At 38.1% G+C, this 25,621-nt stretch overlaps 2 protein-coding genes across 3 annotated transcripts; one reads left to right on the top strand and one right to left on the bottom strand.

The window, feature by feature from the left end:
* Positions 1–8,621: 8,621 nt before the first annotated feature.
* ttl (tubulin tyrosine ligase) lies at positions 8,622–21,219 on the bottom strand. 2 transcript variants are annotated; one of them, XM_030156681.1, is made up of 8 exons: positions 21,205–21,219; positions 17,992–18,579; positions 17,188–17,266; positions 16,843–17,075; positions 15,318–15,453; positions 13,558–13,827; positions 13,159–13,302; positions 8,622–11,208 (listed from the first exon to the last, which is right to left on the bottom strand). In XM_030156681.1, exons 2-8 carry the CDS (start codon positions 18,158–18,160, stop codon positions 11,010–11,012), a joined length of 1,230 nt encoding a protein of 409 aa, XP_030012541.1. In that variant the 5' UTR covers positions 18,161–18,579; positions 21,205–21,219; the 3' UTR covers positions 8,622–11,009. The 2 variants fall into 2 exon arrangements, with proteins under 2 accessions (XP_030012541.1, XP_030012542.1); XM_030156682.1 differs by lacking the exon at positions 21,205–21,219 and adding an exon at positions 18,659–18,674.
* On the top strand, positions 19,531–24,909 carry fignl1 (fidgetin-like 1). Its single transcript, XM_030156674.1, has 2 exons — positions 19,531–19,645; positions 22,316–24,909. The coding sequence occupies exon 2, from the start codon at positions 22,333–22,335 to the stop codon at positions 24,271–24,273; it is 1,941 nt and encodes a 646-aa protein (XP_030012534.1). The 5' UTR covers positions 19,531–19,645; positions 22,316–22,332; the 3' UTR covers positions 24,274–24,909.
* The last annotated feature ends 712 nt before the right edge of the window (positions 24,910–25,621 follow it).

Here is a 25,621-nt window from a genome sequence, read left to right as displayed (position 1 = left end):
AATATGTCCTCCATCGTAGTTATCCATTGATCCTTTGATGGTACGTTCATCTTCCCCCAATTCCTTGTTCTACATTTTTTTGCAACTATCAACATCACCTTTACCAAATATTTATCGTATTCACGTATAGTGCCGTCACCAAAGTTGCATAAATAAAGAATTTCAGGTTTCTTTGGAATTGTGTATCCTAATACTTGACGTAGGACATTGCAGATCATTTCCCAATATTCCGAAAGTTTTGAACATTTCCAAAAAACATGAGAATGGTCAACATCCATCTCCCCGCATTCTCTCCAACATTCCTGATGCCTCTGTAACTGTTTACTTTTAAACTTGGGTGTAATAAAAAAAATCTTATAAGGTTTTTCCAGGTGAATTCCCTCCATGTCCAAGAGCTAGTAGTTGTATGATGTAATTTCCACATGTGTAGCCAATCTATATCATCAATTTCTATGTCAAATTCTCTTTCCCATTTCACTTTTACATAGTAAGTTGTTTGCTTATCGAGATTTATTAAGGCTTTATATAATGCTGAGATTATCCTAATATTACTATCTTTATATGCTTTAGTCATGATTTGAACCACATCGCTCTCTTCCATGGAGGGTCCCACCTGTATTTCCCCTTATAATAGTCTCTCATTTGAAGATAATGGAAAAAATCATGTTTCTCAAATTGATATTTTTGTGCCAAAGTTTGGAAACTCTCCAGCCTCCCATTATTTTCCACAACACATCAAGCTGTAACTCCCTTGGTTACCCAGTATTTATAGTTTTGGTCAATTTTCGATGGCATAAATTTACTATCATATGCTATCCATTTTAGTTTCGTTGCATGTCTTTGGACTTTATGTGTACGCAGCATTCCAAACCAAATATTAAATGTATGTTTAGTTATTAAGTCTAAATTAATTTTATTTTTTTCATAAGCATCTTTTTCTCCAAGAAAGTTTTGGATAGGCTGTTCCAGTGTTCCAATTTCAATATCTTTCCACTTACCACGGTAACATGGATTACACCAGCAATATATTTCTTAAATGTTAAATTCTAATTCTCTATTAATATAAATAATATAAATATCTTTTTTTTTTTGTCTTTTTTTTGTTTTGTCCAGCATCATAACAGCAGAATGGTAGTCTAGCTGCCTTTTTGTACTGAACAAATTTGTTTGCCAAGGGAAACCTCATAAAGTATATCAGACTCCCCTTGATATTCTATTGTCTTTATTTTGAGTTTCGTTGAACCACATTTCGATAAATTACCAAAATTCAAATTTTTTTCCTTAATATGTCATTTCTTACTTGTTTTGTTTTTCTACCTGTCTTTTTCTCTACACTTGTGTGTTGTATGTTGCTGCTGTTAACTGTAAAATTTCCCCATGATGGGATCAATAAAGTCTTATCTCATCTTATTTTACTGTCTTCCAAATGTGTCATCAAATTTAATCACATTGTTTAGGAAATCTGAATGAATGAATGAATGAATGAATAAATAAATAAATATTCTTTTTTTTTTACTTTACTGTAGAATCAAGGACATTGATGAACCAGAAGATTCGGATCACAGGGTTAGTTTATTTTTCTTCATTATCATTGTTAATTTTGGTCCATTTTTGTATTTTTGTTGATTCTTTTTGTTCATTTTTTGGTAAATTTTCTACATTTGGATGCTTTTGTTGTCTTTCATTGACTATTTTTGTTGATTTTATTGATTATTTTGTTGATTTTTCTTCATTTCATTCATTATTTTGTTAGTTGTTTGTCTTCTTTGCTCACTGTTTATTATTCTGTTCTATTTGTTCGTGTTACTGTTTTGTAAATTTTGTGCATTTCCCACTTACTTTATTCATGTTGATTTAATCACACTGAAATCCATTCAGTTTTCAATTATTTGCAGTTGACACATTTTACCTGAATTATTTGCAGTTGCATGTGTCTGTACAGAAACAAATTATACACTTTAATAGGGATTTAAATTTTTTGACGTATTAAACATATACATGTATTGATAGAATTAATGGTTCAGAAGTTTCTTAACATTTTAGATCTGTAGATGCTTTTGGTCCCTGGTGTCTGTTAAACCTCATTGACCTTCAGGAAAATGCACAGATTGCAGCTTAACACTCATACATACACACTCTTAGTAGCATGAAAAATCTCACAATAAAAATATAAAAAAGTTCAACTAGATTACACTAAATCTGTCTAAATAAGAACCTGTAATTGCAGGTATTTGTGAGTGCATAACTACACAGGCTGATATTGTGATTATAACTGGAGTTTGATTAAGTGTGCAGCTCTTGACAAAAATCAAAATGACCTTGAATCCTTAAAACATGTTACATTAATAAATCAACACAACTAACTGAAATAGGGGTCAACAAAAACTGATTTATTTAAGAGTTGTATTGCACATCTGCCTTCATATTCACAGTCCACCTCTGTGTGTATTCAATGCTGCATGATACTGTCTATTAAAAGTTTAGGAAAGACATTTCTTTTACCGTTTTACCCAGTCAGATGAGATGACAAACCGCAGTTTCACCTGAACATTTAAAGAAATCTATGTACGGGGTAGGGAAGCAAAATTTACAATGAACATTTAGTTGTTTTTTCTCAGCAGGCACTACATCAATTGTTTTGAAACCAAACATATATTGATGTCATAATCATACCTAACACTATTATCCATACCTTTTCAGAAACTTTTGCCCATATGAGTAATCAGGAAAGCAAACGTCAAACAGTGTGTGATTTGCTGAATGCACTCGTCACACCAAAGGAGATTTCAAAAATAGTTGGAGTGTCCATAAAGACTGTTTATAATGGAAAGAAGAGAATGACTATGAGCAAAAGTATTACGGGAAAGTCTGGAAGATACTATTAAAGAAGAATGGGAGAAGTTGTCACCCCAATATTTGAGGAACACTTGCGCAAGTTTCAGGAAGCGTGTGAAGGCAGTTATTGAGAAAGAAGGAGGACACATAGAATAAAAACATTTTCTATTATGTCAATTTTCTTGTGGCAAATAAATTCTCATGACTTTCAATAAACTAATTGGTCATACACTGTCTTTCAATCCCTGCCTCAAAATATTATAAATTTTGCTTCCCCACCCTGTATGTAAACCATGCAGAGCAGAAACATATGCATGACAGTAGTTTGATCATATTTTCTTTATTCTCATAATATTGTTTCTGATAAAGACAAAATGTTCATGCAAGATAAGAAAAACACAGCACAGACATCCCTCCGATACGCGCCTTTAGCTCATGTTGGCCGACTGATGCGTGACTGACTCGACTACAGGCCGTCACTGATGATAAAACAGCAGGAACTTTATCTTTATCTTTGGTAACGATGGAAAAATCCAAAAACAGAAACATGAAACGCACGAGACGAAACACGATACAGTGACTCAGATAAGCGTAAAAAAAAATGAATACAGTAAGAAGAAAATGACATCGTTGAAATTTAAAGAGGTTGAAAATAAATGAGGCAAATTCGCTTGGAGTATAAACAAATAAAGGTGCAATGAAATGCTGGAGGTCGATTGCTTGTTTTTCTCAATAATACGCAATTCCCTCTAAGGCACCCTTCCCTTTAATGGAAAGATATTTCCCTACAAATTAAAAAAATTAAAAATACTGATAAGTTTGTTTTTGACATTTTCCAACATTAGCAGTCAAACATGTACAACCCATCTGCAAACCTGACATAAATACACAAATACTACTTACACTGAGTTCTTTCCAAACTTTCGCACGTTATTTGACCCAAACCAGGGCTTTGCAACAAAACCCACCAATATATTCAGCTTAGAGCAAAACTACATTTACATCAGCCCTTTTCGTCTTTGTCTCAAACACTTTCATCTCCTTCATTCTCCGGAATCATGTTGTAAACAAAAACACATAAATAAATAAATGTTCCGATTGTGTCCCTTAACGTCTCAGAACGCAGGAAGCAATGCCTCGTATATTTGACTTGAGGTTAAAAGAAGGAAAATTGGGATTAACGACTAAAACGCATGTAATGTAACGACACGTATATATGATTTAACTCAAATGGGCCCCTGAAAAGTATGGCCACAGAGGAGCAGAAAATCCAATAATCAACACACAGCGCTCACACATTTCAGGCTACTTTTAAAGTCTAAGGAGAATCTACGCATTCCTATTTTTTTTTTTTAAACAAACAACCCAAATGGTGACGTAAAATAGTTCTGACACAAGTCACTTCAAAAAGGTCTCATCTATTCACAACGATCTACGTAAAAAACAGGCGCTAAAACAGATTAAAAGACCCCATGAAGCAAAGAAAGTCAGTTAACAGTGTGAAACCCTGATAAAAAAAAAAAAAAAAAGGGTCGTAGAAGTGATTTAATATGAAGCGGCAGTGGAAAGATGAAAAGTGTAAAAGAGTAAAGTGACTTTTCTTTGGTAATGACTCTTCCGACGTGTGTGTGTTTACAAGTCGACTGTGTTACAGATGAAGCTGATTTTAAATGTTCTTCATTTGTGAGTTACTTTCATTTCATGGGGTCTTTAAATACCAGGAAAACACTGTACGATCTAAGCTACTTTCACTTCAACTATTCAAAAACAAAACACACACACATTTGTTCGTAACACTACAACAGTCGCAATTATCATCTAATGCACAGGTGTCAAACATGCGGCCTGAGGGCCAAATCTGGCCCGCCAAAGGGTCCAGTCTGGCCCCTGGGAGGAATTTGTGAAATGCAAAAATTACACTGAAGATATTAATCATTTTAGTTCAGGTTCCACATTCAGACCAGTTCAATCTCAAGTGGGTCAGATCAGTAAAATACTATCAGAATAGCCCATAAATACTCACAACTCCAAATTTTTCTCTTTGTAAATGTAAAAATTTTCATGTCATTTTACTGTATTTGCACTAAAACAAACTAACATTTCACAAAAACACGAATAACCTCAACAAATATAAACATTTTGAAATGTCTGAAGTGTAATTTTAACAATATTCTGCCTGTTATTAAATGTTTTGTGTATTTGTCCATCCACTGTGATCTGTACGTTGTAATTTACATGTTAAAATGATAAACTGAAGCATAATATTGTTAAAATTGTGCTTAGTTTTCTTAAGAAATTTCGGTTTGTTCATGTTATTCACATTGTTTTAAAGGATAGTTGGTAGATGGAAACATTTTCGTCACATAATTTTACTTTTTTTTTTCGCTCTAAAACATAGAAGAAAGTTTGGAGTTGACATTATTTCTATATTATTATGTTATTATTTCACCGGTCCGGCCCACTTCAGATCAAATTTGGCTTAATGTGGCGCCTGAACGAAAATTAGTTTGACACCCCTGATCTAATGGAAATAAAACACAAATATCGGGACGGTTCGCTATAAACAGAGTCATTTGGGTCAAAAGGTGCTGCGGAGCTCGTATGCAGATGCACACGACGACATGCTTTCACACAAACATGCTTTAATCTAATGACAAACTGGACAGAATGTCAATAACCTGACTGTTACGTCTGTAATACTTCACCTCCTACGTTTAAAAGAGGTCATGACAGTTCAACGTGTCTAGTTTTCTCGCTGAAGGACAGTTTTTCTTTGCACTTTTACTGACTTTCAACCTGCTGACCTGACTAAAATTAATACACTATATGGACAAAAGTATGTGGACACGTTGAATTCAGGCGTTTCTTTTCTAACAGCAGTCTGGGATACAAAACAATAACGACAAATGTCAGAATATAGATTTATATTGGGATAAATATCATTGCATTGGTTAGTTCTGTTTAATCTCCCATTAAACTTTAAGGAAATATTGATGTTTTTATCTCCAATCAGCTTGAACAGGACATTTTACAGCTGTAGACACGATGTGTCCCAATATTTAAGTCCATATAGTTTATAACAATCAATATTTCCTTAAAGTTTAATGAAAGATTTTTCTTCCTCAGTGAGATGTGAAGAAAGTAGATGGTTAGTTGTGGTAGAAAATTATTATTTACCTTCATAGCACAAAAAAAATTCAAAAAAATTTAGAGGCAGAACATTTAAAATCATAAAAAACAAAAACGTTGAGAGAAAATAAGTCAAAACCATCTCTGAGGCATTTTGGAAACAAAGATAATTTAAGGGCAAGGTCAAGGACGTCACTGATCGACAGTCCACTACTTTTTTGATTCATAAACTTTTGAACCTGACAAGTTTAAGACAAATATTAGACATACCTGTAAAGGTCTAAATGTCATCTTAAACATATTCAAAGGGCAAAACTTAGTTTCAAATATTTTTAAATGAACAAAATCAAAAACTACTGCGTCACAGATGGACAAAAAAATTAACGTCTATTTTTTTGCAGGAATCACAACGTTCTCAAAAGTGAAGTTCCTCTGACATTCTCATCCTAAAATGTATTCAGTGTATACCTTAAACCCTCTATTTTACAACCTAATAATTGGTTAGAGGAACAAAATATTTTATCGTACCTAAACAGAAAGAGTTTTGAAAAACAGCAGCGTCAAGGATGGACAACAAAAGTAAAAATCAAATGTATAACTATAATTAAAACTATTTTCTGGCATTTGTCATTATTGTTTTGTATCCCAGACCCCTGTTGGAAAAGAAACACCTGAATTCAACGTGTCCACATACTTTTGTCCATATGACGTCTAATCACATCCATGTGGTCAAGTAAAGAGGAATGATAGTGTTTAAGTTATGCGGTGACTTCACTCATCTGACAAACTGATCCATCCATCGCTGTCATTTCTAACATTCCTTACTGAGACCCGCGGGCACAAATCGCTGCAGATAAGCTGTAATTAAGAACTGATAAAAATGTGTCTGATGGAGAAAAAAGTACAGCTACGGATTCTCTCAGATCTCAGGGTAGTAGTTTAAAGCCCAGTTCAGACCAAAGACAAAGAGGTGAAACGGTTCCAGGACCTGACGGGGAAAAGGTCGGAGTTACCGTGTAGTGCTTTATGGGGTTTATAGTGTATGTTTTTCTTTGTATTAACTGGTTGTAGTTCCTGTCTTCATATTAGGATTGGGCATAGACGCTGAATGACTGAATCACAAGGTCCTAATTTGATAATTCGTTTAATCTGATTTATTTCCGTATTAATTTAATTAGAGATAGTTCAGATAAAACAGGCTATGAAAGAGAAATAATACTGTAAACTGTACCAGGAAGTTTCTAATCTGTTACAGAACTCTTAATTTAACATGTCCAACAGGTTTCAATGAATGCAAAAAGGAGACGAACAGGGCTAAAGCTTTACTAAATAATAACAAGTGGTGCCAGGCACAACAAACCCCGCCCCTCGCATGTATTTTAAGTTATTTTGGCGTCGATTCAGCTGATGCCATGATGATTGCCTCTATATACTGTATGTGCCAAGTTTGAAGTAAACTGAAACAAAACTGACGTCTTTATAGACATTTGAAATTTTGGCCATTAAATGGGGGGGGGGGGGGGGGGGTTGAAAATTCATTAAAAAATTAGAACTTTGACCTACTTTTCCCAAAATGTAATGAAATCTATTGTGGTCACTGGTAATGTGTAAACCCAATTTACTATGAATTCAACCAATAGTTTAGCTGCTACAGACATGTGAAATTTCGCCCATTATAAGTAAATGGGGAGAAAAAATTTTTTTTTAATTCATAAAAAATTTTAACTTTGACCTACTTTTCCCAAAATGTAATCACATCTATTCTGGGTCACTAGCAATCTGCAACCCCAATTTGCTATTAATTCAACCAATAGTTTTGCTGCTACAGACGTGAAATTTCACCTATTATAAGTAAACGGGACAAAAAAAAAAAGATTTTAAAAATTTGTAAAAATTCTGAACTTTGACCTACTTTTCCCAAAATGTAATCACATCTATTCTACGTCACTGGCAATCTATAAACCCAATTTGGTATAAATTCAACCCATATTTTTGCTGCTATAGTGTTAACAAACAAATAAACAAACAAACAAAACCAAAAACAATACCCCCTTGCCTCCTCTTCAGGGGGCGGAGTAACAGAAAAAAAAAAATCTCTGGCTTTTACTAATCAGTAGTTAGTATTAGTGTTTTTTTTGCTTGTGTAGTGATGATCTGACAAAAATGACAGAACTGCTCAGGGAATAATCTGCCATTTCATTCATTTTCTAAACTGTTCAGTCCTTGTGGGATGTCGGAGCCGTCCCAGCTGTGGAGTCAGGTTAGGTCTTGGACATGAATGGACGTTTGTCTGACATATCGTTAGCCTCATAGCATAATTGCGTAAGTCATATTTTTTCAACTGTGATACCTGCATAACATTACTCTCCTTACACTGCTGATTAATTTTATGCACACATCACAATTCGGCCAAAAATATGACTTAGGCAATTATGCTATGAGGCTAACGATATGCAGATTAACAACCATTCACTCTCACATTCAGGATGTAAATTAGGTGATTTACATCGACCAGTTAACGTATTAAGGTGCATGTCGATGTCAATTTGATTTGGGATATTTCAGTTACAGTATCAGTTTTTGTGAGCTATGAAGGAGAAATTATACTGTGAATTGTATAAAGGAATAATAATTGTATAATCTGGTTATTGGAAACATTATTTAACAAGTTTAAATGCGTGCTTTCTTTAGCACAAAGGGGCTAAAGCTCAAATTTTATGTAATAATAAAAAAAAAAAAAATCAATTTCTGGCTTTTAATAATCAATAGTTAGTATTAGTTTGTGTTTTCTTTGCTCATGTAATTATGAAGTGAGGTCGATGATAGAACTGTTTAGGGAATAGAAGGGAAAAATCTGCCATTTCATCAGTACCAAAAATGCAGCTAAAGTAAGTAACGCATTATTACTATTCAACTTATTTGAAAATGCTACAATTTAAGTCCAGCTACAAAAGGCCAAGGGGTTAGAACAGAGGTAAAGACGTGCAGAAAGATGCACTGTCTTAAGCCTCAGTCACAAAGCTTCTTATGAACGATGGGTTCATACGAGATCTGCAGTTCATAGACATTCGTGGATGGAGTCGTAGTTTCTTACGGCCGTTTTATGAAGTCTGTACGGCTGCTGTTCAAAATGCAAGAGCAACTTGAGGACTCCGTGAGAAAATGACATGATTTTGTGTCGTACAAACACTGTACAGTTGTCATGGTCTTCATAAGGGTGACTTGGGACCTTCCTACATCAGACCTACGGACACTTCATGAATTATTTTGTCGTAAGGTGGATGTACGGCACCCCTATGTGAAACTCAAGTCGATGTCAGGAAGATCTTACGCTGTTTCAGAATATTTAGATCGGGATATAAACAGTGGCCGTGTAGTAAAAGTCCTGTGTCATGATAATTGCATTTAGATGGCAATAATGCCCACAAGAGTGAAACTTCTCCATCTGTAGTCATGTCCACTTTCACCTCTGCAAAAAAACATTACATAGTTTAATCTTAGAGTACTGTTTTTTCATTCATTCATTCATCTTCTGAGCCGCTTTATCCTCCAGATGGTCGCAGGGGTGCTGGAGCCTATCCCAGCATTAGAGATGTCCATCATAATTTGGTGATGATTGATGCTCTTTTCAGACGTTAAACTATGTTAAGTGTTTTTATATTAAGAGTTTTAGAATGTGAATATGTGTTTTATGTGTTTGGGATTGTGCGCTTTCCGTGGTGCTAAATCACACATTACTGTAAAACATGCAGGAAAACTGACCTGCACCGTTAGACATCAGGAGTCATAATAAGACGTCAAATGAAGAAATTTGAAATAGAACGTATAAGAATAAAACAAAGATACACAAGAATAATAGAGGGAAGCGAACGTTAAAAACAATAACTGTCTGTCACTGAGTGCCGAACCCTAACTGATCCTCGTCCCTGTGGACAGGTGTTGTTTCTTCAATTGTATTTTTCTGTTATTAAAACACTTTCCCTTCAGCACCATGCGTTTGAGTCCAGTCATTCACTCTGTCTTAAAAATGTGTATTTGACCCCCTCTAAGAATGCCACGAATGACGCACTACTGCCCATAGAAACACCCTACATCCACCTTAAGAAAGCCGTGCGATGCTCTGTCTGTGCATTTGTTCATGTGAACGCTGTAAAGGACCCCTAATAACAACGTAACGTATTGTTGTGATCTACCTACTGCCACCACAGGAACATGTGGGTCCTGGAAAGGCCTCCTGATCCATCAACATTGTGCGTTGTTCTTCAGTCGTTCATAAGGCATTCGTTAGGGCGCCATACGAAAGTGAATTTCGTAGAGCGTTCGTGGAAAATCTTGCAGACGCCTGGCTACGAACTTAAGAACAGACAACGAACACTCCATTCTTATACGGCCGCCTTGAGAAGATCGTATGAAATGGTCCATAAATCGTTCGCACGGTGTTTGTAGTCGTTCGTAACGGCATTTGTGACTGAGGCTTTACCTAGGTGCACTGGTGTGAACTGGCAGGTTTCAGAATGCTACAGACTGGAGTACTAAACGCAATCCACTGGTCTGAACTGGGCTTCATATGGACTCAAATGAACGGACTGATCCAGCAGCGAATAAACAGTGCAAAGGCTTATACAACAAGTACAAGTCACGGTAATACAGTAAGTTGACTGGCAGCCTTTTAAGGGAGCGTGGTTGGAAATGTAAGGCACTACAGTCTCAGGTTTAGTGTCTCTGGATCCCTCAGACCTCCTTTAATCTGCCTCGGGAGAAATCGGCGGTGGAGTTTAGATGGAGGGTCGTCTGTCCTCATTCAGAAACTCCCGCAAACTCATTCGATCTGTTCATCACCGCACTCGCATTCACCTCACATTCAGAATATGCATAAGACTCAGGAGAGTGGAGATTATTTCTGATGTTCAGCAAATTCTCTCCGTTCAGGTACAATTAGAGGCTGGACTGTGCCGGCCTGCGCTACCACTCAGAAACAGTTTAGGAATGAGGACAGAGCGTGGAAGAAGCAGATAGGACAGGAGATACTGGGTACTCTGATGTGCTTACAGTCGAGTAAAAGGGCCCACGTGAAGCGGAGCTCTCAGTTTAGGGGAGGAGCAGGAGTTGGTGGTGAACATGGAGGACGGGGAGGAGGAGTAAGGTGAGGAGGAGGCAGATGAGGAGTCACTGCCGCTGTTCAGGGTGAAGACGCTGGAAATGGCCACATCCACAATGCCCTGACACAGCTCTGGGTAGAGTTTCCTACAGGAAGCAGATGGAGAACAGAAGCATTAGTTGAACCTATAAAGACCCAAACAGCCACTGGTGACCAAAACCACCTGTTGATCTACTAATCCTATCAATACATGTAAATCACTGGTGTAAAATACAGTTTGTCATCTTTTCATGGTTATCAGATATGAGCCATTTGGACGTTCAGAGGCGCTGTAGTTACCATGGAAACACTATCATTTTCTACAACACTGATTCACCACTAAAACCTATGGAGTTGGATCAATGACAGTGAAGGGACACACTGGGTTTATGTTCAGTTGATGATAGATTTTGTACAAAAAGTCACGTTTTCTTGAGCTTTTATGAACATCTACATGATCAGTGAATCAAATATGAGAAAATACCTGATTTTCATTGGAGAAAAAAAAAGCAAAATACAGAGGATAATATCATAGTAAATGGTGATAAATAACTTAAGGAAGGTTAAATAGAGAGAAAAGTTCATTTGGGAACTGACACAAAAGTAGCACTGGGTCTTTCTGGGTTAACCTCAATCTGAATCATGAGTTTATGGAATGTCCTGAACTGTGACCGATTCATCAAGCAAAGAGGAAACATAAAATTTAAGAGGATGAATAAAAACCTTATTTTCCAGAGATATATTAACAATGACTATAAGAGTACAACAGTAAGAGTTATTGATGGGATGTAATCATTTGTTCCCTTTTTCAGTAATTTAATAACTGACCTATTCCTTATATCGACTGGATACATCAGCTGATTAGCCAAGTCATATAAAATTGGGGTATGACCGTATAAACTCGGTTTCTTCCAACTCCTTCCCGGACATAAAGTACTATTAAAGAACCACAATGAAATACTTGTACATTGCGTGACATTTGTTTTTCTTTTTATGGTTGACTTATTTCCTTTCATATATTGGAGTGCCCTGATTAAATTGGTCATTTCTTTTAGCCTTTTGTTCCTATTTATGTTTGAAATATAGTCTATCTATCGACCAAGTATAAAATCAAACATTAACATAAAAACAAAAACTCATGACGGTGACTCAAATGTGTTGCTCTGAGATGATAAAATATTTTCAAAGGTTTCCTGTGTCTGCTTTGAGCCACTGTGGAAGAAAAACAACCAGCAAAGGCAGTAAAGAAACTGTCAGTGCTGTTCAGTTCAGTCTACAATTCAGAAAAAAAGGAGAAAGGCTGCATTTCAATGGATCAGGAAAATGAACTCCAGCACTATTCCCTGTTTGTATTTATTTACTTAAACAGTGAACAAAAGGTGTCTCTCTGTTCATTTAGCAGGAAAGTATATTTATTTCAACTGCAATGGTTATAAATGAAAATGAAAAAATGTAACAACAAAAAAACATAATGACATTTTTTATAACACCAAAGATCTAAAGAGGCAGTGAGCAGGATGTGGGTCATGCGCATGTTTTTTGGCAGTGCACAAAATTATCCATATATTGGAATAATATCAGCGAAGGATTTGGAAAAATATTGGGATATGAACTACCAAAGGACATGTTCTGTGCTATATTTGGGTCATTTGACAGGAAAAGACATATCAAGTAAGGATAAATATTTGATTAAAATCCTCTTGGTAGCATCTAAAAAAAACATCTCATAAAAATGGTGTAAAAAGGAACCCCCTACCCTAAATAATCGGAGAGATATTGTGGAGAAAATTTACAACGTGGAAAGACTTCCTTATATCATAAGACTACGACAAGCAACATGCGAAGATCAATGGATAAAGTGGACAATATACAGGATGACAACTGACACCATGTTCTAAATGTTTGTGTTGTAAAATCTCAAAAATGAAACAATAAAATATAAGTTAAAAAAAAAGCTGAGGTTCAACTTCAAGCGTTTAATATATACAGACATAAAATAATAACAATTCTTCTAAAAGGACAGTTTTACCACAAATTCTGGACTGAACTGTACTCACTGTGCACAGGCCGGTGCTCCATTGATCTCAATGAGCCACACTTTGAAGCTCTCATCCACCATGAAATCAAATCCAAAGAGCTGGAAGCTCTGGTAGGACAGGTGCTTGGTGCTGATAGCCGGCTCAATGCATGTCAGACAGCTCCTGGAGAGTCACAGATCATATGGACAGAAAATGAACCGGGAGTGAACAAACCATAACGTGAAGGTGGACAGTTGTTTAAGTCACAGCATCACAGTAAAGGGGGGGTTAAACACACAGGTAGATATGGTGGGTGGGACATAAGAATGTTAAAATAACACAACCAGTTCAGATTTGAGCCTTAAGTTAGATGTGTGATGGTCGAGAGCAGCTCAGTTTTTAATGAACTCTCATGCAAAAACCAACCCAGGGACCTACTTTATGATCTGTTTGATCTGAGGTAATATGGTGGTCTCCAGGGTGACACTGTGAGTATTCATCAGATACAGCCGGAACTCATCAAAGAACATCTCATTCCCCTCCTCGTATCGGCCGTAGTTTTGGGAGTGCTCCTTCTGGATGCAGTGGTTGGTCAGGTGGCTGGTCATGTCCTGGAGGTCGGAGCTGTTGTAGGGCTCCGATGAGGTCCGCAGCACACCCTCCCGGTACAAGTAGATGTTGTACTGATGGTCCACTAGCACCCAGCTCCTGGTGAGAGAATAACAAACCATTAGATTAGATTAGATTAGATTAGATTAGATTAGATTAGATTAGATTAGATGCGAAGTCAAGGGAAGGTTAACATCTGGTCAAAAAATTTTAATTACAATAATCTACACCAAACTTATATTTTTGGGTAGGTAATTATTTACATTTTCAAGAAAATGTATTTTGAAATGAGAAAAAAATTGTGGAAAAAATGAGTGTGAATGTTTGGAAAGTGACAAAGTTTTCTGCCATCATTCTGGGTTCATTTTATAAACTCTTATAAACAAACTACATTTATTCCAAATACATTGATATTTGACTATTATATTATTTGTCATATTCTAAACACAGTGTTTACAATTAATAAATGCATACGAGGGCCGTTCAATAAGTTCATGGCCTCACCCAGAACAGAACAACACAGACTGATAATTTATATTTTATTTTTCAACATAATCTCCATTTACAGCAATGCACTTGGTCCATCGATGTTCAAGCATCACTATCCCATCACGAAAGAATGTAACATCCTGTATTATAACAACCAGTATTTCTGGGTGAGGCCCTGAACTTATTGAACGACCCTCGTATATCTATGCAAAACACATTTCAATATAATGTTAATATTATTTGTATGCTGTAAATATTGAAAAAATGCATATGATATTGATAATTGAAATTAAAAAATGTTTAATTTGATATTTACTTTTGTGTCCATCTGTGACACTGCCATTTGTAAAAACTCTTGCTATTTAGGTACGACCAAATATTTTTTCTCAAACCAATTATTAGGTTATAAAATAGAGGGTTTAAGGTATACACTGAAAACATTTGACGATGAAAATGTCAGAGGAACTTCACTTTTGAGAACTTTGTAATTCTTGCAAAAAATAGACGTTAATTGTAGTTTTTGATATTTTCATTTAAAAATATTTGAAACTAAATTTTGCCCTTTGAGTATGTTTAAGATGGCATTTAGACTTTTCCAATTATGTGTAATATTTGTCTTAAACTTGTCCGGCTCAAAAATTATGAATCAAAAAGTAGTGGGCTGTCCATCTGTGACGCCCTTGACCTCGCCCTTAGATTCGATTAGTCTTTATTGATCCCACAAAGGGGAAATTCACTGGTCAAGGCAGCAACAGAATAAAGTGCAAGAAAAAATGTGCAGCATAAAGATAGTACAAAAGACAAACTATACAAAATAATAATAATAATAGCACCTGATAATACTCGACCAAAAATGACTCTATACATATTTACAACAGAGTGGAAGTGCAACATGTCAGACAGTACAGAAACACAAACAGGACAGAGTTACACAGTTGTGTTGTACAGTCTGACAGCGGTGTGGATGAACCACCTGATTTAACCTACACTGTGGGCGCAACAGTCAGCCACTGAAGGAGCTGCTCAGAGACTCCACTGTCTGATGCAGTAGGTGAGAGGTTTTTAAGGGCATTATGTTTAACTCTCTGTGGAGGACTTGCCTGATGTCGAACTTCCGATGACCCGGCTCCAGAAGCAGAGGTTTCTCCAGATACTTCTGAATGACATGGACCTGTCCCTGATTATCGATGTACTCCAGCAGCTGATTAGCATCATGGGATATCAAAATACCAGCACCTATTCAGAACAATCCAGACACGTTAATAAAGCCTGCATTATATGAGGAAAACCTGTGGTGTCTGATATCACAGCTCAGTGTGATGATGAGTTTCAATAAATAACAAAATACTGAAGAGTGTTTTTACAGGTCCAGTGTCTTTCAGCTTCAACATATAGACAGTAATACAGTAAACTTCAAACACAACTCTTTAGGATGTTTTACACAGAGCCTGTAAAATACTTCATCTCTACTTATGTTGCCTTCATGTGCTATGGGAATTATGGTAAATACTAATTACGAACTCAAAAATTACACTTGAACACCCCTTCATATTGTATTTTCCACTGGAGAACTGGGAAAAAGTTTGATCCATGAGTTGCTGACATGAAATAACCTCTAAAATTTTCAACATGGTGGAGAGCGACACGGGATTAATCGGAAATGGTAAACAATCCTTTTATTAACGTTATGCTGCTGTTAGGTGATGCTTTAAGACATTTATAACATACAAAATTTGCAAAAAAAGACAATTAAAAAAAAAATAAAAAATGCTGTAGCAGATGAATTAACACGTCCGAAGCCGTTTTACCCAAGTAGCAGGTTACGATAAATTGTGTGTCAGCCATTTTTCATTTTGCTTGAACACAACCCACTTGTAATTTCGAATTCACTAGTGGAGAGGATCATTTTCCCAACAGCATATGAAGGCAGCATTAATTCAAAATAACCCCTTATGCAGTTCTTTTCGCTTACTTACCTTCTTCCTCGGCCATAGTGCTACCTTATATTGTTGTGGCCAGCAGATTGAAAACATTTAATCTGAGAGTTGCAGATGGTTGGCTGGGGTTTTCATGTGACTGAACAAATGCTGTGAATGCATGCCCTGTGTACCCAGGTCTCCATCAGATGAGTCAAATGTTCTCATGTGTTTTCTGTGTGAATGCACAATGCATAAATAAAATGGATTTTCTTCGTCACTGCATTTCAGGCCCCAACATCTTTGATGTTCTGTTACAGAGATAAAACAGTGTGTTTGGCAGCACTAACGTTATGCTAACACATGTTGTATTTTAAGATTTGCAAGGAATGAAACCCCAGGCTACACTGAATTGTCTTATTTTATCTATAGCATGACATAAATAAAAAAGACACCTCAAATAAATAGTCTAAACAAAACTATTTTGGCCGCTACAACAGGTGGGATGAAATATAAAAACACTCGTCATACTAATTAGTGCTGCGCGTATCTCTACTTTTACTAATTAGTCTCTTATTCGTTTCATCAATAAATCACTAGACAGTAAAGTGTCAGAGTATGCTGAAAACAGTGCCATCAATACACGAAGCCTGAAGTGATTCATTTTCTGTCTCTGGACTAATGGATTGAAGCTTTAATACCAATTTACCTTTCGCTCCAGCAGACGACTTGGCTATCCACACTGTTCCCTCACCACTTTCTTTTTTCGAGTGATAGGAAGCCAAGAAAACTTCCCGCTCATCAGTCTTGGGATTGTTCTTCAGATGACTAATGCCGTTTGTGGCTGGAGCGACAGGGGTGTTGAGGTTAGTGGGATAGATGATGTAAGATTCTGGGAACCAGTTGGAGGAGTCTGAGAGCTCCGGGCTTGTCTTTATCATCCTGGTGGTGAAGGAGAAAGAAGGTCGGCTGATGTTAGGCCCTTTGAATAATTCACATGTGCAAATAGGATGGACAAATGGTATAAAGTGTTTTTAACAAGGCTGATACACACTTGACCAAGGACGCCTTCCTGCAAAGCTTGTCTGCACCTCTGTAATAGTTCACCAGCTGCACCAGTCCTGGCTCATGGCCTGTAAAGATAAGATAAGATAAGATAAGATAAGATAAGATAAGATAAGATAAGATAAGAGTTGTAGCCAATTTAGACTTGTGCTGCGTGTGTATTTGTATGTGTGAAAGTGGGCGCGTATTTGTACTGAAGCACTTGGGTGCTAGGGTCACCTGCACACCTGTGGGCATAGGGAGTAATCAGCCAGACAGAGGTTATTTAAGGCAGACACAAGTGATCAGAGAGAGAATGTGAGCCATGGGAAGCCACACAGTTTTTCAACCGTGCCTGTGTGTGCGACCGTCTGAATGGGTGTTATTAGTATTTTTTTTGTCTTTTTGTACATGAGCTCATTTTAAGTCATTCAGGTCAAGTAAATAAAATATTAAAACACACATCCATGGCGGACCTTATTTTTACACACCATCATGAGTTGGAAATATCTTCAAAATCCCCCAAGTGGCATTTTTTGTAGCTAGATTGCCACTATAGTAAGATAAGATGAAACTTTATTGATCCTACAAAAGGGGAAATTCACTGGTTAGGGCTGCAACAAGATAAAAACGCAAGAAAATGTGCAACAAGATGTACAGATGCATTTCATGTGTAAAGAGACGTGGTATCTTTCCACAGGATGCTGGAGTGGGCAGCTGCACAGTCACAGCAGCTGCTTCATCCTGCGTGGGTGGACACCAAATATGGCACACACACACATGCATGGGGTAAATGACAACAAACATCTCCTACCTAGACGTCCAAAGGGCAATCTGTTCCGTTCCCCGAGCATCAAGTTGAATCTGGGATTGTCTCGTTTCAGCCTCTTCCAGTGTCCGGTTGAGACGAGGATCTTGGAAACTTCTGCGTAAACAGTGCTGTTGTCGTCACGAGTGACAAAGGTGTACATCGGGGCATTCATAATACCTCAGTGTCGAACGGGGACGGTTCTAATGCAAAAGGACAGAGCAGATGTGTGTGTTGTTAGTCGTGGGGCTGCTGTCTGGCTGGCAGACTCTTCAGGGTTATCTCCTCTGTCCGTGCCATGATGATGAGTCAGTCATATCCAGTCCGCACTTCACTTTCTTCACACCGGTGCTCTGAGCCTGAAATTCACAAGTCTATCGTATAAAACATCTCACAGTAGAAAAGGGATAGCGATTTCATACTCCTCGGCAGACAAAGTCCCTTAGGAATCCGCAGACAAGGGTGTGACTGACTGCTGTCCCGTCTGGATTAATTCATATCCTGTCTGCTTTAGCAAACGGAAGGCGTCCACACTTAGTTTTTTTTTCTTCTATTCGGAACACTTCACCGGAATATCGCCTTCAACCCGAATACCTAAGCAACGGATATAAACAAACGATAATAATGTAGTTAGCTAGCGGCACAACATCAAACATGTAGCCTGCTTTCCCACCGGTAGCGTGTTTTATTATCTGCAGCTCAGCAGCGGCTGTCATCCGCAGGCGACACACAGCATAAACACACAGCTTAGCGCTTATGGGTAATGTAGTTTACTTAACAACGACATCTCGTGTGGCTTTTGTTAAACTATTTATTACATGTGTTACAAGTAAACACAAAAGCCTAAACGCCAAGTACTTGTCATAATTATAATATTACCGACGCACCGTTTAATGTTTTGAAGGCAAAACAATTTAGTGAACATTTATGTACTGCGTTTCCCAGAATGCAAAGCACCAAAGCGACAGTCCACCAACTTGTTGTCCCCGGTTGAGGCCACAAGATGGCGCCGTAGACCTCAGCAAACGATTAAAGGTTTTCAAGTAGCCATAAAAAGAAAAAAAAAAAAACTTGTCAAATGCTTCTCGTTACGTATAATAAGACACGTATTTGTTCAATAGATCATTACTTATCAAGGACTTTTTCGTTAAAGTTAATATATATATATATATATATATATATATATATATATATATATATATATATATATATATATATATATATATATATATATATATACTATAATCAATAATTAGACAGTTACTGAGTTACCTTAAAGGCAGCACTCTAGTAAATACGGACCCGTTCCAATACTTTAAGTGCGATTATTAACTCTCTTCATTTCTTATTTTTCTAAATTTCTGCTCTCTCAAATTGGTGGGTTTTTACCAAGACTGTAAAATATAAGGCTATTTGTTGCTAGCTTTGTATAATTTATGAAAGCGACGCTGAAAGAAGTGATTTTAGGGTTTTGGGAAACGAAATGGGACGAGACAGGAAGTAGTACTGTGACGGAAGAAGACGGTGGCGGGAACAAACAATCACAGAAAGTGTCATGTCTGATGCACCGTAGCTACACAAAAGTGGTGTTTGTAGTAAAAGACAACGAGCTAGCACGTATATGTTTTACACAGAATATTATAAGAAGATATCACGACTAGTAAGTGCAGTTTTGCTTCTTATTCCCGTAATGTGGGCGGATTTGTAGCGGTATTATTAATGAAATGTCAACTATGTTTTGGTCTGAAAACGTAAACTGAAACATCACTATGTTTACAGCACTAATACCACACACAGACACACCACTGCATTCAAAACCTAGGTAAAAGAGTGCATTTAAAACATCTACTTAAAGTATGAAAAGTAAAGGTGTCATTGTGTAGTGAAGTGGTTCCTGTCAGTGTTTTACTATCATCTGTGAGATTTATGATTCATTTTACTTCTGTTTTAGTGGATGTTGTCCTTTTTTTTTTTTTTTTTACTGTTGTAGATGTTTAACAATCAGCTAATTCTTACTACGGCTAAAATTTGTTTAGAAGTCTTATTTATATCTTTGTGCATAAGAAATCAATATAAGTGAATCCCCAAAGGAACTCTGTGTTGGTAAATGCAAGTTGTGCAAATGTACAGGATTTCAGTTCTGTTCAACATGTTGATGCTCATATGAACTATGTTTTCAGCTCAAAAATGTCCAATTTCATCACAATTAATGCTATATTTTTATGTCACAAATGGCCAAGTTATATTTGAACTGAATTTACCTGAAAAACAAATATTCTATTCTTTTAGATTCCCCAATTTTTCTTACAAGATTATTATATACTACATATCACATGTTTTATTTTTACAGGTTGCAATATGGAGTATGGTGCTGATCCATCCTGCTTATGTTACGCCAATACATACATTAAGAATGTCACACGTCACTTTTTAAATCAACAGTTTTCTAATAATAAGCATTTTTATAAAGAAATAACAATTCTATATTGTTATTTACTCTTTAGTATGATGATAAACTATACAATAAATAATTATGATACTAGTTTTTGCACAGGGATCATTTGTGGAAACGGTGACATGGCTGCCGAGCATCAGTATGATGAGATCCATCACCATCAGGGATCCAGAACAACCATGTCACATCCGTCCACTGACACATTTTGTGTTTTTGTGTCAGCTGTTATTGTTTTAGATCCACAATACTAACATTTATGAATAAGAGGAGAATTAGCAATAGTAAGTCTATAAGTTTATTACTAATAAAGTACTGGTACTGACCAGAGCATCATGGGTAATGTCACATCCGTCCACCAGCAAAAGTTTTCGCATACATGTGCTATTCAAAATCCAGTATTTCTGAAAATATAGCTTCCACTGTCAAATAATATAAGTAGTCTGTGCACAAATGTATTAGCATTATTTCAACACAGTTCTATGCATTTCTTACACTTTTTTTTTTTTTTTTTCTTTGACAAAAATGGCCACTCATTTGACCCCCTAAGTAAATTTTAGCCGACTAACTTATATAATTTGTGGAGTTTAATCTATAATTCTATAAGATCATTATTTCAGTGCTGTCATGTGTCTAAAACATCCACTATTACAGGCTTTCATTCAATTTCATGACAGAGCTCTTGGTACAGTAAATCCAAGAGGCTTTGTAACTTTTACTGTTTAAGAAGAAAGAGATTTTTCCTCAATAAATGATTGTTTCATCACTTACAAATAAATACGTAGCTCAAATGAATTACAAACAATATACATCAAATTTGTATCCACTTGAATAAATGTACATATCGCCACTGTTACTTAATGTGTAAAATAATTGTACAGTCAGTTCTGTGTTTTTTCTGAGTTAGTTTATGACAAACTATCAGAGCAATCAGACAGCACAGACCTCCACTTAGTTATAGTCTGGTCCTTTTCCCATTATACATTATTATTAAACCACAAACAAGCCACAAAGTATGACCTATATTTCCTCCTTTTGTGTCAAGTTTGCAGGTTTTCTTTAACCTCCTAAGACCCAGCTATGGGTTTTCTGTCCACATTTGTGGACAAGTGTTTCACAACTTTTTACAAAAAAAGAAAACTGTCCACCACAAAGGACATTCCATAAAAATTGTAAAAACTGCATCTGAAAAAACTGTTGAATCATGATGTTTCCAATATAGGCACTTACTTAATAAAAACAAAAACAAAAGCTTGTACTTTGCTGACATTTCCTGGGTCTCAGGAGGTTAATTGACTTTTACAATATAAACAAAGGTCTTGGTTCTAATTTGTCAGCAGTGAGTTTGTTTATATCACAGATGTAATGTAACACGATGTAACTTTTTGTGTTTAGGTCAGGGGTGATGTCTGTATTTGCTGTTTCTAAGGTCATGTATTTTTAATAACCTTCCTCCCTTTAGACTAGCACACATTAAGAAGGTTCTGGGCTTGAACCCACTGGCCGGCTGAGGCCTTTCTTCATGGAGTTTACAGGATCTCTCCATGTCCAGGTCCTTCATGTGGCTCAGTCCGTAAACACACAGGTTAATTGATGTCTGTAGATTCGCCCTAGGTGTCAGCAGGTGAAAGCTTGTTTGTGTCAGCCCTGTAACTAACTGGCTGTCTGGGTTTTAGTTTACATCTCACTGAGTCTCAGCTGGGATTGGCTCCATCCCCCAGAACTCTGTGAGGATCAGCGTGAATAGATAATAGATGGATGGACCTAATGTAAAGAGATGCAACTTTTTGTGTTTGGGTCAGGGGTGATGTGTGGCTTTGCTGTTGCTGAGCTGAGGACATGTATTTTTAATAACCTTTGTCCCTTCTCTTTCACCAGGCTGGGACAGGCCAGGCATGAGTGGCGCACACCTGGACGAATGGCAGAGGAGGTCCTTTGACATTTCATCTGGCAACTGCACACCTGAACAGAAGGCAGATGCCTACCGGGCCCACATCCTCTCTATTCAGTATGCATGGGCAAACTCCCAGCTCTCTGAGGCCGGCATGGCCAGCCTGTTCAGGACCTACTCGGAGCACTATGCTGCAGTGCTAGACTCAGATGACCCACGCTCAGGGCTAAACAACTATGCAGAGAGTGCTCTGCATCTGGCCCGCAGTCAGAGAAACTACAGCAATAAATGGGAGTCGTCCTTGACCATGGAGAGTGTGCTGGAGTTGCCCTGCGTGCAGAAGATGATTCAGAAAGGGACAGGGGGAGGAGGCTCCCTGGTGGCACCAGCAGATGTGAACATAACAGTTGGACAAGAGAGCAGAGGCAGCTCCCTGTCTGGTCCCATGACCAGTGTCAGGTCAGAGACTCCATTGTTCAAACCTGTAGGTCCACCACAACCTCAAACACAGTTTAACAGCACCTCCAGTGTTCATAGCACTACTTCAGACAGACCAAGAGGGTCAGAGGGGATCTCAGGTAATCCTACCTTGTTCCCTCGACCTCCAGCCCGAGCTCAGTCTGTGTTCAGTTATCCCTCATCAGCTGCACATCAGGGAAACTCCAGTCCTGCATTTTCCACACAAAGCCATCAGTCTACTTTTTTCCCTACATCAAACCCATCAAAGCGGAAAAACTTTTACAACTCAGATGGAGGGGAAGGTGTTAGGGGTCCACAAGGAGGTCAGACAAGCACTGGCCCAAGAGCTGGAGGTAACTTTAAAACAGCCCGTGAACAACTGATTGTTGATCAGCACAAGAAAAATTCCCATCAGCCCCAGAGAGGTCAGACCCCTGGGCTTGCAGCGACGATGAAGAAATCCCTGGGTGCCAACAGGCCTCGTGGAGCATTTTCTAAATTTGTGTCACCTTTGCCACGGCAGGAGGAGGAACAAAGTGGGGGGAGCCACAGTTTTAATCAGGAACCTCAGATCATGGATGAGCGCCTGAAAAACTTTGAGCCAAAGATAGTTGAGCTGATCATGAGTGAGATCATGGACCATGGACCCCCTGTGGCCTGGGATGACATAGCAGGCCTGGAGTTCGCCAAGACTACGATAAAGGAGATTGTGGTGTGGCCTATGCTGCGGCCAGACATCTTCACAGGCCTCCGTGGTCCTCCTAAAGGCATCTTGCTGTTTGGACCTCCTGGTACTGGAAAAACCCTAATTGGAAAATGCATCGCCTGCCAGTCAGGTGCCACCTTTTTTAGTATCAGTGCGTCATCACTCACATCCAAGTGGGTTGGCGAGGGAGAAAAAATGGTGCGGGCCTTGTTTGCTATAGCCCGCTGCCACCAGCCGGCGGTGATTTTTATCGATGAAATTGACTCGCTGTTGTCCCAGAGGACAGACGGGGAGCACGACTCATCACGCAGGATAAAAACGGAATTCTTGGTTCAGCTTGACGGGGCGGCCACAGCAGCCGAGGACCGCATCCTGGTGGTGGGGGCCACTAATCGACCTCAGGAGATAGATGAGGCCGCACGCCGACGCCTGGCCAAGAGGCTGTACATCCCCCTGCCTGAAGGAGCGGCCCGACGGCAAATCGTGACCAACCTCATGGCCCAAGAGAAGAACCAGCTGATGGAAGAGGAGCTGGAGAGGGTGGTGACGGCGACGGACGGCTTTTCAGGAGCGGATATGACTCAGCTGTGTCGAGAGGCGGCTCTGGGTCCCATCAGGAGCATCCAGCTGAGCGACATCGCCACCATCACTGCAGACCAGGTACGGCCCATCCTCTACAGCGACTTCCAGGACGCCCTGAACACTGTCCGCCCCAGCGTCTCAACCAAGGATTTGGAGCTGTATGAAGAGTGGAATAAGACTTTTGGATGTGGACGTTAAGTTTGGCTCCTAATCCAGCTCGGTCCTACCTCTGCTTGACTCAAGAATGACTGTGAAGACACTTAAGAGTAGACAAACTTTAAGTATGTTACTAAATCTAGTTATTTGTCATAAATTATATTTTATGAGCATCTATTCCAGTAGATTTGTGTTATTTTTTTGCAACCAGTTTGATGTTTACTGGTTAATTTACTTAATTTAGACCTTATACACACTGCGTTACTACACGAAAAGTTGATAAATGCACACACCCAAGGTAGAGAGCGATATAAGTATTATGTTAATGTCTGATATGCAGGCTGAGTAGATGCTTTATGATCAAAATCACTAAGTAAATTGTTTCCATGTTGTGAGAATAACACCTGATCCCAGTTGTGTTGATGTGGCCCTTTACGGCACTTTCTAAATTGTGTTTTTTCCTAATTAAATAAAATCTTAACGGTGTATTTTTTGCGTTATTGAAGAAAAACACTTCATTAGCAAAGGGTAATGTGGGATACTGTGGTGCTTTCGTCCACAGAGGGCAGTGATAGTTGTGTGTGTGTGCATATCTGACATTTCCCCTTAATTTTCATTGTCCTGAAATGTTCCTGACGCTGGATGTGCTAATCGTGCCCGCGGAAGTTAGGCAATGTTCAGAGTATCCTGGGTTTCGTGTCGACTCAAATCTTCACTTTAACCATATCTCCTTCCTGTTAATGATTAAGACAGCAGTGGACTCAACAGGAAAATCTGTTACTTCATCCAGTTTGAGGTAACAGTCTAATCCTAATCCGCAGAGTAACTACATGGATCGGAGAATCACATGTTTAATTTCTCAGATAAAAACCTAAAACTGACACACAGATTGTTGACTATTTTGTCAAGTGCTCATACGCACACGGGGCGATTACAGATTGTGCACACATGAAATGAAACTGCCATGTAATTTTAATGAAACGATCTTTGAAAATCTGGAAGACCATGAAAAAAGACTTTCATTTATTTTTCATCTTTTTGTCCAGTCCCTGATTAATATTTCAGATTGTGCGGTTGGCCACTGTATTGAAACTTTGTTGAATTAGCCAGCAGTGAAAGTAGTCACACAACCCCCCGGTGGGCGTCGCCGGACGGACACGGGGCGCCGTCACAGCTGGACCGGGACAGATGCACAGAATTCCTCTGGTGCTGCCGGGATCCATAGAGTCCACAGAGTATGGACTGAAAACTGTGCCATATGGTGTATGCTTGTATCGGTTTGACTGGGACTGAAAAAGGCACGTTACACAAAGCATTTTAGGGGGAAATACATATATCTGTTTAGATTTGACTAACAGCAGTAGCCTAATATTTTACTGCTATCTATTTA

Source organism: Sphaeramia orbicularis, chromosome 15, assembly GCF_902148855.1.
Source record: "Sphaeramia orbicularis chromosome 15, fSphaOr1.1, whole genome shotgun sequence".
NCBI classification, from domain to species: domain Eukaryota; kingdom Metazoa; phylum Chordata; class Actinopteri; order Kurtiformes; family Apogonidae; genus Sphaeramia; species Sphaeramia orbicularis.
The sequence above is the reverse complement of the archived record's forward strand: the minus strand, read 5'-3'. Positions and strand labels throughout refer to the sequence as shown.

What these genes read in the sequence shown, in the direction of transcription:
- ttl (XM_030156681.1), bottom strand. Translation starts at nt 18,160, where the DNA reads ATGAATGCCCCGATGTACACCTTTGTCACTCGTGACGACAACAGCACT. An exon ending in GTCGTCTGCTGGAGCGAAAG is followed by an intron (nt 15,454 to 16,842) that starts GTAAATTGGTAT and finishes TGTTCTGAATAG; the next exon opens with GTGCTGGTATTTTGATATCC. An exon ending in CATCGGAAGTTCGACATCAG is followed by an intron (nt 13,828 to 15,317) that starts GCAAGTCCTCCA and finishes TTCTCTCACCAG; the next exon opens with GAGCTGGGTGCTAGTGGACC.
- fignl1 (XM_030156674.1), top strand. Translation starts at nt 22,333, where the DNA reads ATGAGTGGCGCACACCTGGACGAATGGCAGAGGAGGTCCTTTGACATT.